General features: G+C 36.2%; 2 protein-coding genes across 2 annotated transcripts; one reads left to right on the forward strand and one right to left on the reverse strand.

Annotated features, from left to right (window-relative positions):
- Positions 1–906: 906 nt before the first annotated feature.
- On the forward strand, positions 907–12,602 carry LOC148198174 (BTB/POZ and MATH domain-containing protein 3-like). Its single transcript, XM_088116014.1, has 4 exons — positions 907–1,581; positions 2,472–2,817; positions 8,653–8,929; positions 12,109–12,602. Exons 1-4 carry the CDS (start codon positions 1,175–1,177, stop codon positions 12,321–12,323), a joined length of 1,245 nt encoding a protein of 414 aa, XP_087972140.1. The 5' UTR covers positions 907–1,174; the 3' UTR covers positions 12,324–12,602.
- Positions 6,533–8,627, reverse strand: LOC148198175 (uncharacterized). Its single transcript, XM_088116013.1, has 2 exons — positions 7,031–8,627; positions 6,533–6,701 (listed from the first exon to the last, which is right to left on the reverse strand). The coding sequence occupies exons 1-2, from the start codon at positions 8,094–8,096 to the stop codon at positions 6,667–6,669; spliced, it is 1,101 nt and encodes a 366-aa protein (XP_087972139.1). The 5' UTR covers positions 8,097–8,627; the 3' UTR covers positions 6,533–6,666.
- Positions 12,603–13,063: the final 461 nt, after the last annotated feature.

Below are 13,063 nucleotides of genomic sequence, written 5' to 3' on the forward strand. Positions count from 1 at the left end.
AATAGTAAAATTATATTGAAATAAAATAAGATTGGTAGAAACTAAAGTGAGTGAGCGATTAATTTAAATAAGATATTATTACTATTATGAAATATAAGTTATTATTTAAAATTAAAAAAATTAAAATTATATTAAATATGAAACTATAAATGCTTGAATAACAAAAAAGAAATAAGGTGACTTTCCTTTCTCTTACAATCTCTTGACTCATGTAACGATGCAAGAAAACTCGTATACCTCAGTTTTATATTAAATACAATGCAAAAATTAAATTTTATATAATATCTTAAAATATCTCAGTTTCTTAAAAAATAATAATAGAAATCATGTATACTTTCGAATACATTTTATTTTGCAAACTTGATTAAGTGAAAAGATGATGCCACCCAAGTGAGGCAATGTCATACTCGATGCATATTTTTCTAATTATTTTTTATTTAAATAAATTATGCCTATTCAACTTAGTTTTATATAATTATTCTATATTAACTATTACTTTTTTTTATTACATAATAGGTTGAATAAATCTTGGATTTAATATTTTTTTTCGTGTATATATATATATATATATATATGATGTGTAATATTCTTAATATTTATATGTTTATTTTGAATTTAAAATTATTTTTGATAAAAGATTGATATTAAATCGATTTATAAATATAAAAATAATTCTTACAAGTTTACAATGATATCTAATTATTTATTATTTATATTTAAGTCAAGATATATAGTAATTTAGACCTGCGTTACGATGGAACAAAATTATTGTGATGAATATATTTAGTAATTTTGAAAGAAGAAGTGGGTGTGGCAAGGGGTAGGGGGTGTGAAAAGGAAAGTGGGATAGCGTGTTATAAGGAGTTAGCGGTGGCTGGCAGTAGTAGAATCATATAAATACGATATCGGCGTTTCGTTTGGTTGTTGTGTTCTGGATTTTTGTTACCTTACATCTCTCTTACCTCATTTAACTATTTTCTCTTTCTTTCTTCTCTAAAACCTCAAACCGTAACACAGCACATAGCTTTCGTATTTCTAACGTAACTCCTTATTCCTCTCTCTCTTTCCCTAATTCCGCCATCACTGTGCCCAATTCCATTTCTCCTCGCCCCAATTCGGGGAATTAGGGTTTCGCCCCCACTCATCGATGCGCCACCGTCGCTAGGGTTTTGCGATGGCGGAATTGGAGGAGGACCGGATGGGGGATTTCAAGCCCTTCTCGGAGGGCTCTTCGTGTTCGCGCTCGATCAGCGAAACGGTGAACGGGTCGCACCAATTCACGATAAAGGGGTACTCTCTCGCAAAGGGGATGGGTGCTGGGAAGTACATCATGAGCGACACATTTAGCGTCGGTGGTTACGATTGGGCAATTTACTTCTACCCTGACGGGAAGAACCCCGAGGACAATTCCATGTACGTATCGGTCTTCATAGCTCTCGCAAGCGATGGAACTGACGTTAGGGCTCTGTTCAAGTTGACGCTGGTGGATCAGAGTGAGAAGGGGAACGATAAGGTTCATAGCCATTTCGATAGGCCTCTTGATGGTGGACCGTACACCTTGAAGTATAGAGGCAGCATGTGGTTGGTATCATCAATTCACTCCCTCAATTTTGAAATTGGGATAATGGTTAGCTGTGGGGAATGGTGATGTTTAGAAACTCTAGGGTTTAGGGTTTTGAATTGAGTGGCGTTGGCATGTCACATGATGAGAGTTTAGTAGCCTTATAACTTGCTTGTTTTATGTGTGTACGTATCATGTTTAATAGTAATTTGGATCGTCAACTATTTAATCGATGGTTATAAATGCACTGACAGTCTAAAGTGCACTGCTACTTTGTAGATAGGACAAAACACAGTTCCTTAATTTGTTTACGTGTTCTCAGTTTTTGAAGCTCGAATCATGTGCTGCGATTGTTATTTTTTTTTTGTCATTTTAATTCCTGAAAGGAGTAAATTGAAGCAGAGTAGGAGTGACTTTACATGAACAAAATGCATGACTATATCTGTGGTGTTTATTAAATACAGGGATTGAGTTACTTATTTTTTACACCTAAATATAGCTTTGTTTGTGATATGATTTTCAAGCTTTTTGACCACTGGACAGAAGGTTTTTATCTCTAGTCTTGTTGGTTTCTGTTGTTAACTTTTGACCACATTCTCAGGAGTGATCCTTACATGTTGAAGTATAATGGCAGTTTATAATACCTTCAACTTGTTCAGCATTCTTTGCCTTTTGTTTTGTTATTGTATTCAGTTTAGTTGGGGTTTAGGAGTTTAAATTTTGTGCTATCATACAAGATGTTTTTGAGTGAGAATATTGTCTGAAAGCATGAATGCATTTAAAATTAGTTAATGTAATTTTAGTTACCTATATTTGACTTTCTTAATTTTTTTGGGATGGGGGATAAAATGTTATTGTGTATGGTTTTTGGGTGTTTCCTGCAATTAAAACGTTTCTGTGCTCATTTCAGGGGTTACAAGCGTTTCTTCAGAAGAACTCTACTGGAAACTTCGGAGTATCTAAAAGATGATTGCCTTGTCATGCATTGCACTGTTGGTGTTGTCAAAACTCGTTTTGAGGGATCTAAACAGGGTGTTATTGTGCCACTGTCAGACATGGGCCGAAATTTTAAGGACTTGCTGGACTCAGAGGTTTGTTGCGACATAGTTTTCAAGGTTAAAAGCGAGAGCTTCAAAGCTCATAAGTTAATACTTGCGGCACGATCTCCTGTGTTTAGAGCACAGTTTTTTGGACTTGTTGGGGATCCTAGCTTAGAGGAAGTAGTGGTAGAGGATATCGAGCCTTTTATCTTCAAGGTAGTTTTCAATTTCAACTAATTCTTATTTGTAATATCCGAAGAGTCAAAATACATTTGTGATATATGACCAGCAAACTTGAATTAATTTTTTTGTCGACATTTTCAGAGTTTTTCGGTTATTTGTGTCTGTTTTATTGGTAAAGTAGTCTTATGGAACTTGTTGTATCTTTGTGGTGGAACAAAATACGGTGTTGAATCGCTAACTTTGATTTTGTCTTTTAAATTGCAATCTCTTAGAGCATTTTTGAGATCAATGAAATTGCGTTAATTGTTTGCAAAATAAGCTTGTGTCCAAGATAATAAGTACAATTTGTAAAGTTTTTGTTTTTTGTAAATATTTTGTGAAGCATCTGAAATTTTGTAGTTTAATATTATTTTCGAACTGTTCTTTTCCTCCTTAGCTTCACAGTTTTCTTTTTATTGTTTTAAATGATTTTTTGTCGTTTCTAAACATAGTGAATCATCTTTTAAATCACTTTTCAACGAACTTAAACAAAAATGAATTTTGACTATAATCAATTATAACAATAATTGGCTATTTTAATAATCAAACTTTTGCAGTTGTCCTAAACACATCCCTGGTTGGGAGAATGTTGTATGTGAAAATATGTCTAGTTTGCATGAGTAGTTTGTTCAGTTAGCTGATTATGTCAATTATAATCTCATTCTGTTTTAGTAGTTACAGAATTGTGTTTCTTTTTTTTGAGATATTGTTATTTGCTTCCGCCAGTCATAGTCTTCTTTATGCTATATGCTACCTGTCATTTTCTAATTGAAGGTATTATTCTTTCAAATTTGTTTGTTGAGCAAATTGATTAAATGGAAATTCTTCAACCCTTGTCTGGAAATTAGGTTAAATGGAAATTGATATGTTTATTACAAAGAGATCATACAAGATATATACGGGAGACCTAAGCTATTTTAGGAAATATAATAACTATATTCTATTCTAGAATCCCTTGATTTATGGGATTGTCCCTATTTATTCAAATCTGTACTGATTACAATAAAATATATACTTGTTATGAAATACACAAATTTCCTAATTTATTCTTTCCTAAAATACTATTTGATTTCCCACACTCCCCCTCAAGCTGGTGAATAGATGTTTTCCATTCCCAGCTTGGATACAATCTTCTCAAAATTGTGGCAGCCCAGCCCCTTGGTAAGAATGTCTGCAATTTGATCTTGAGAGGACACATATGGAGTGCATATCAAGCCACTATCAAGCTTTTCTTTGATGAAGTGTCTGTCCACTTCAATATGCTTTGTTCTATCATGCTGCACTGGATTGTGGGCTATGCTGATTGCTGACTTATTATCACAATAGAGCTTCATAGGTTCTTCCCATTTTATCCTCAAGTCTTCTAAGATGATTTTAAGCCATAGCAACTCACATATACCTTGTGCCATGGCTCGGAATTCCGCTTCAGCACTGGACCGAGCCACTACACCCTGCTTTTTACTTCTCCAAGTCACAAGATTTCCTCCAAGAAAGGTGCAATAACCTGTAGTTGACCTCCTATCCACAATTGACCCTGCATAATCAGCATCAGTATAGGCTTCAAGCTTCACATTACCATTCCTTTTGAATAGAATCCCTCTTCCTGGAGTTCCTTTAAGGTACTGTAAAATTCTGTGGGCAGCTTGTAAATGGGTCTCCTTTGGGCTATGCATAAATTGGCTAATTAAACTCACTGCATAGGCAATATCTGGCCTGGTATGAGACAAATATATAAGTCTGCCCACTAATCGCTGGTACATCTCTTTTTCAACAGCAACGTCTTCTTCTGCATTTCCAAGCTTTATGTTTGGTTCTAATGGGGTACTAGCAGGTTTGCACGCTGCCTTGCCAGTTTCCTTGAGCAAATCAGTGATATACTTCTGCTGGGATATAAATATCCCATTCTTGGAGTGGGCAACTTCAATTCCCAAAAAATATTTTAGTTTTCCCAAGGTCTTGATCTCAAATTCCTTGCCCAAGCATTGGCTCAACAATCGCTGCTCTTCTTTATCATCTCCAGTTAATATTATGTCATCCACATACACCAATAATATTGTTACTCCCCCTGACTTGGAATGTTTAAAGAACAAAGTATGGTCCCCTTGACTTTGTTTGTAACCTAGACCTGTCATAACTTTAGTAAACCTGCCAAACCATGCACGGGGGGACTGTTTTAGCCCATATAATGCCTTTTTCAGCTTGCAAACAGTGTTGGTTACAACGTCTCTACCGTATCCCGGAGGTATCTCCATATAAATTTCTTCTTCAAGGTCTCCATGTAGGAAAGCATTCTTAACATCAAATTGTTCCAAGTTCCAGCCATAATTGGCAGCAAGAGACAATATCACCCTAACTGTGTTCATTTTGGCAACCGGAGCAAAGGTCTCCAAATAATCAACTCCATAGGTTTGGGTGAACCCTTTGGCAACTAGTCTTGCCTTATATCTCTCAATTGATCCATCAGCCTTGTATTTCACTGTATAAACCCACTTTCTAATATGGTATCAGAGCCATGGTTAGAGCCTATCCTAGCGAGTTCTAAGTGGGCATTCTATTCTTCTATTCCACCCGCTATCGGGCCATTATCGGACCACCCAATTTCTACTATCACGCACGAGATGTCTATACCTCGGCGTGAAGGGGGTGTGTTGGAAGTCCCACATCGACTAGAGATAAGGCCAATTTATAATATATAAGTGAGGTGCAAACCTCACCCTACAAGCCGGTTTTGTGGGGTTGAGTTAGGCTTAAAAACCCACTTTCTAATATGGTTCAAATATCAGGTCTGGAAGAATGGGAAAACCAGAATTACTACTTTCCTTATCTTCCCTGAAACTCTCCCCCGGAAGATAAGGTTGATGGAAATAGCCCTCTTGTTCATTGAAGGTAACATCCCTAGACACAAAGAATTTTTTGGATGGGGGGTGGTAGCATTTATACCCTTTCTGAGTGAGTGAGTAACCAACAAAGACACACTTTAAGGCTCTAGGATCAAGTTTCCCCCTGTCTGTATTATGAATATGGACATATGAGATGCACCCAAAAACTCTTGGTTTAAGATTATTTGTAGTGGATAGGTTTGGATAGAAAGACGACAAAGCTTCCATAGGGCTTTTTGATCCTAAGACTCTAGAGGGTAGTCTATTGATAAGGTGTGTTGCTGTAAGAACAGCTTCCCCCCAGAGATTTTTTGGAACACTATGTTGGAACAACAATGCCCGAGTCTGATTTAATAGATGCCCATTTTTTCTTTCTGCGACCCCATTCTGCTGTGGTGTTTTGACACAAGAGGACTCATGAATTATACCTTCTTTTTGACAAAAAGAATTAAGGACATGATTGAAGTAATCTTTGGCATTGTCTGACCTAAGCCTCTTAATATTAACACCAAACTGACCTTTTATCAGGGAGTGGAAGTTTAGGAAGACAGAACTGACTTCTGATTTTTGTTTAAGTAGGAAAACCCAAGTGACCCTTGTACAATCATCTATAAAGGTGACAAACCATCGAGCACCAGACACATTTGAAACATTAGAAGGTCCCCATACATCAGTATGAACAAGATAAAAGGGGAAATTGCTAATTTTATTACTTATTGGAAAAGATACACGCTTGTGCTTAGCAAGTTCACACACCTCACAATGAAGACTCTCAACATCTAACTTTGTAAACAGAGAGGGAAACATAATTTTGATCACTCCAAAGGAGGGATGTCCCAACCGACAATGATAAAGCATGATTTTTTCTCTGTTGGTCATCAAAGATTCAGATATGAAGGAATGAGAGATTCTGTTTTTGTTGGACAGATTTGGATCTTCAAGATAATAAAGGCCATTCCATTCTCTAGCATGTCCAATCATCCTCCCCGAATCCTTGTCCTGAAATACACAATGATCGTTGTAAAAAACAACCTTACATGACAAATCCTTTATAAGTTTTCGTATAGAGACTAGGTTGGTGGACAGCTTTGGGACATGGAGAACATCTTTTAAGGTTATTAAAGAATTGATTTGGATATTTCCTTGACCAGCTGCAGTTATAAGGGTTCCATCTGCTGTGGCAATTTTCTTGTTGCTGGGACATGGGGAATATGTGGAGAAGTATTTGGCTAATGGTGTCATGTGGTCTGTGGCTCCAGAGTCCAATATCCAGTAATTGTTAAAGGGTGTATCTGAGACATTTAATCCAAAAGAAAGTGGAAACTTACCTGAATATGCCAAAGAACACACACCTGTAGGTTTTTCCAGCTTACTAAGAAAGGTTCTCACCCTTTCTATCTCCTCTTGATTAAGATGGGCAGCAGCTTCTGGATTATTTCCTTCATTTGTTCCAGCAGCAACATAAACTTGTCCTCCTTTCCTTGAGGGGCCTCCTCTGTGTCCCCCTTCTCGATCTCGATTTAAAGGCTTCCCATGCAACTTCCAGCACTTCTCTCGGGTATGACGAGGCTTATTGCAGTAGGTACACCAGAGACCATCACCTTTTTTCTCCACATTTGCTGATCCTCCTTTCTTCTGTTCGGCTACCATGGCCAACGTCTGTTCTCCTTTATGGTCAGCCACCATTGCTGAGTTCTCTACTACTGCTGGACTCTCCAACATGAGACCCCTTCTGCTTTCTTCACTTCTCACAATAGCCACCACTTCATTGAAGCATGGTACCTTTTGCTTCCCCAATATTTGAATCCTAACTTGATCAAATTCAGGATTCAAACCAACAAGGAAATCATAAACTCTGTCTTGTTCGATATATTCCTTGAGAAGTGCTGAATCTTCAGTACATTTGGCTTTTATGACTCTATAATGGTCTAGCTCCATCCATAATGATTTCAACTGATTGGCATATTCTGTAACAGTCTTGTTCCCTTGTTTTGCTGCCAAAGTTTTCACCTTTACGTCATATACTTGAGCAGCATCTTTGGCTTTAGAGTAGGTTTGCTCTACAGCATCCCAAATCTCTTTTGCCGAATTAAGGAACATGCATGTGTCGCTGATTTCTGGAATCATTGAATTCCACAGCCACGCCATGATCATTGAATCTTCCTCATCCCATGTAGTAAACTTGGGATCCTCCTGTTTGGGTCCAGACTCCATCAGGTGACTCAACTTCCCCTTTCCCTTCAGCACTGTACGAACAAGTTGGGCCCACTTCAAATAATTTCTTCCATTGAGTCGATATGCAGAATGGATATTCTGCAGTTCTCCAGGAAGCTGGGAATGGGAATTCCCTGTTTCTGGGGTTGGGTTCACAACTTCCGCTTCCCTTGACATCATAGCAAGAAGATGGCTGAGCGGAAAAAAGGAAAGGCTGTGCAATTAAGGCACAGAGAAGACAGCAGCAACAGAAGATTGAGCGATAGAGAAGGTTGCAATAGCAAGGGAAAAAAAATGTAATGAATATAGGAAAAGATGCAGCAGCAATGCAGGCTGCCGTCTTAGGGTTATGAGAGATGCAGCAGCAATGCAGGCTGCCGTCTTAGGGTTAAGAAAAATGCAGCAGCAATGCAGGCTGCCGTCTTAGGGTTTACAATGCGCAGACAGAGCTTCCTAGATCGGAAGCTCTGATACCATCTGGAAATTAGGTTAAATGGAAATTGATATGTTTATTACAAAGAGATCATACAAGATATATACGGGAGACCTAAGCTATTTTAGGAAATATAATAACTATATTCTATTCTAGAATCCCTTGATTTATGGGATTGTCCCTATTTATTCAAATCTGTACTGATTACAATAAAATATATACTTGTTATGAAATACACAAATTTCCTAATTTATTCTTTCCTAAAATACTATTTGATTTCCCACACCTTGTTTTTTTTTTCAGGCAATGCTTCTCTTCATTTATTCCGACAAACTTCCTGACATCTATGAAGTAATGGACTCAATGAATGTCTGCTCATATGCTGTCATGGTGCAGCATCTCCTGGCTGCTGCTGATCTTTATAATCTTGATCGGCTCAAACTTCTTTGTGAATCAAAATTGTGTGAAGAAATCAATACTGACAATGTAGCCACCACACTTGCCCTGGCAGAGCAACACCACTGTCCACAGCTGAAGGCAATCTGTTTGAAATTTATTGCAAATCCAGCAAATTTAGGAGGTATGTATCATTTTAGAATATGAATGTTAAAATACATGTTTTTTTTAAACTTAAGATTCTTTTGGCAATTAGTGTATAATATGTATTGAATTCTGGATGTTTACTGACACTTTTCAAATTAAATACATTTTACTGCATCCTTGTGTCTTGAAGTAGATAAAGATCGATGTATGCTTGAATATGCTGTGGTCAAATATCGTTATGAGCAATGTGAATATGTTAGAACTTTATTTGATACAGGTGTGTCTATGTTCTGTTTGGGTTTCTTGGTTTCAAGACACTATTTTTCTTTTTAAAAAATTTTCTATGCATTTCTTCTAATTGGATATAATCAATAGTTAAATTAAATGAGCATTAAACACATACACTTAATTATATGGAACTTGCATTGAACTTAGAAGTGCTTGACAATGGAAACAGTCAGGGGTTGAGCATAATATGCTGGATAGCGTGGCTTTGCAATTTGGCATAGCAGAGTGGCCCCTGTCGGGGACAATTCAGTGTTGCCACTGTAGTGGCCCGAATGGATTTGTGGTGGCAGGAATAATGCTACTTTTTGTTTTTTCTTAAAGTGTGTTGCTTGTCCCCTCACTTGGTACTTCTCTCTCTCCAACTCCCAAATGCATTTCTTCTGGCCATCTCTGGTGGTGTGTTTATCTTCTGTGGCTGCTGTGAGAAATGAACTAGGGTTTTTTTCTTTCTAAAGACAGAGGGTTGTCGGGCTTGATTCTAAATTGGGCCCTTTTATCCAAACAGTCCTATAATGGGAGAAAGGGTCCTTTTGCTGTTTTTTTGTATTATATGTTTTCGTTAAGAATCTTTAAAAAATATAAAAAATAACCATTAATACTCAATTGTGGATTATAGAATAGAGATAAATATACAACTTATAATAACATAAATATATAGAAAAAATGTAATTAATTAATATAATGATGATAGCTTATACATACATTCTGGTCTGGTGCTTTATTTATATGTATGTACACTTAACCCTTAATGACGTCATCAACCTGGTCCCTAAACAGGGGTTGAACCAAGATTCCAGGTTTTCTACTATGGATGTGTATGTTTCTTGATCACTTGTTGTGGTCTAAATATGGTTCTGTACTGCATTTTGTCTAAGAGAAAAAGTCGAATATTCGAGTGCAAATGACACTCAACATCTTATTTGGTAGCTGGTTTACAATTTTCTTTTAATCATATATTAATAGAAAATATATATCTAATAATTTATACACGTTCATGCTGTTCAATCACTGGTCCACTGGATCAGCCAAGTCCCACCAATCCAGTGCCTTGTCCAGGTCAATTACCGGGATGGCTTTTGATAATATTGAATGTTGTGGTGGAGCAGAGCGGCCCCTTGGCCGGATATGAGCATCCACAGAAAAATTCAGAACAGTGGCACACATAATGCACACACACTTATGATTCAGGCCCACTGAGTCTCCTCTGCTTGTTGTACTTTCTCATGTTTCCAAGGCCTCAGGAAAAAAGTGAAATAGAAAAATTAGGGGTTTTGATGGATACTTTTTATTTGGTATATTATTAAAGTGGTAATTTGTTGTAATATCATTTTAGTAGTTTTATTATCTTGCACATACTTGTGATTCCAGAAACTATTGCAATTGAGCATCTTGGGATAGTAACGAAGGGAAATAAGGATATTTGTCAGTTATAGGGGAGTCAATGAAGCATTGACAACTTTGCCACGATTTATTAAGAAATATGATATTTTATCTGTATGGAAACGGCTTCTTTGCATGTGCAAGGGTAAGGCTGCATGTAGTGACCCTGATTAGCTTTTATTTTAAAAACTGCATTTGTTTTGGATAGTAGACATCATTAACACTTTGATGTGTATTGTGTTATCAAAGAGGAATGTATTTTAGTGGGTTATGGTTTATGTTGTGTCCTTCTAATGATAACCCAAGAGGTTTGTTACTTTGTTTGGTAATTGTGAATTCCTTCTTTCCCTATTTGTAATATATATAATGACATTAAAAAAAAGATTTCTTTTTAATGTAAGCTCTGTTTTAAATTTTATTTTTATTTCTTTTAACATTTTAGAAGATTTCTTCCACATGCTCCATTGTTATATCTGTTTAAGATAGAGGAAAATAAAGATATGAATATAAGGGAACAGTAGAAGTAAACCTTGGTAGTTAGTTACATTGAAAAGGGATATGATCTTCTGGTCTGCCCTCACCCACGTGTGCATGGACATGAAATACATTATTTTTAGGTGTATTGTTCATGAAACGTTTTATCCCTTTAATATTCTAAAAGAAATTTCCTTAATCTTTGGTGCTCTCCTGTACTCTGTAGTTTGTTAAGTCATTCTGTTTATTTGTTACCCCGTTATTTTTCACATTTGTTTACATTTTACACTTAATTTAAATTTGTAACCCCCCTCCCCTCTCTGTCCACTCACATGGAAAATTTTGTTTTTGTTCCCTGTCACTTTTTTAAATAATTGTAATTTTTTTTTATAATTTAAATTTAACTTTTGATCGTTTTTGTTAGCTGTTTCTTTTTTACCTCGTGTTTTATGACTAATCAGATATCCTTACATTTTTCTTCTTCACTCTCTGTTAATTGATGTTAGGATAAATGGAACTGGTGGTGTGTCCATTTTCCATATTTTGTAATTTTGTTTATTGACTCGAATTCAAGTAGTTGGTTTGTGAAATGAATTGTCATAGTGTGATTCAGTTTGTTGTACTAGTGAAAATAATTCATCACTCTTGAGCTTTTCATTTTTCGTTTCCAGACGGAGCATTTTCAGAAGGTAATTCCTTTTTCTAATGTATGAAATAATCAAGTTTTTGTACAAAACTGGCGGATTTTGAAAATCTTTTTGGAATTCAATCTTTGAATTTCCATCACTTAATTATTGATTGATGGGGCAATTTGAGGTTTCTGCCATTCTCTGCTTGCCGCATCTTACATAGCCCGCTAAAGTTTGAACACAAATTCGCTGGTTTTATGTCTGTGAGTTTCTACTCGGAATAAATGTTTATTGGCGTTGTTTTCAACAAATCAATACTTTCCAGGATTTCGTTACCTGTCGCTTAAATTTGGCTCACTTTATATACTCTTCGTGAGTGTTTTGGAGCCCCTGGAAATTTTAACCTTTGAACACTCAGTGATATATATGATTACACCTTGTGCAGCTGTGATGCAGTCGGAAGCTTTTGTGCATTTGAAAGAGAGCTGCCCCGCAATGTTGCTGGAACTGCTGGAGACGTTTGCCTCAGTGGACGATAACTCAAGCCTGACATTGAGCAGAAAGAGAAGTGGCAGTAGCATATATGGTCAAGATTTGGCAGACGGGGCAGCTGCTGAATCAGTTAATCCAAGTGGGAGGCGATTAAGGAGGCGAACATAAAGCATAGTTTACAATCTGAATGTGCAAACCATTAAAGTGTGATATAGATAACCCTAGTCATGGAACTCCCTGTCAATATAAGTGATTCACCATTTTGAATTCAACTGATCCCTGAGATTTATATGTGAAGTTTTCTTGCCTTCCGTCCTTGTCTCACGGGGCTATTTTGAACGTCATTTCCTGTGGTAGTTTGACATTAGAACAGTTCTAATGTAGGGTATATCGTGCTTGATGACTATAATAAGAAGTAAATAGCTAATATATTTGTTTGTTTTATCACATGATGCTTTGGAAGAAAACATTTCCTTTATGAGCGAAAAAATAGATGAATGAAAGAAGTTGTTTCTCTTGGAGGAATGCCAGGATTTTGAGTGAAAGTTCCGTTCCAGGCTTGAATCACCGGGTTTATGTGTATGTCTCTGGTCGGTGTATGATTCAATCTGGTAGGTCTTTCCTGCTATATCTAACATTCAGATTCAGATCTATCTCCTCTCTTCTGAGAGACAAATAGAAATAGTTGATAAGTTTAATAAGGATAGAGATACAAATATGTCCTTGTAAAGATGAGTATTAACAACACTTTTTATAACAATTTCTTTAGTTGTTTTAACTTAGGCTTAAATATTAATTTGATTTTTATTTTTGTTGAGTTTATTTGATTTTATTTTAATATATATCTTTTAATTTGGTCTTAATTTTATGTAATTTGATTTTATATATTTTTAATTTTAAAAAAGTTT

This window comes from Vigna umbellata, chromosome 5 (assembly GCF_029865625.1).
Source record: "Vigna umbellata cultivar VRB3 chromosome 5, Vumbellata_1.0, whole genome shotgun sequence".
NCBI classification, from domain to species: Eukaryota; Viridiplantae; Streptophyta; class Magnoliopsida; order Fabales; family Fabaceae; genus Vigna; species Vigna umbellata.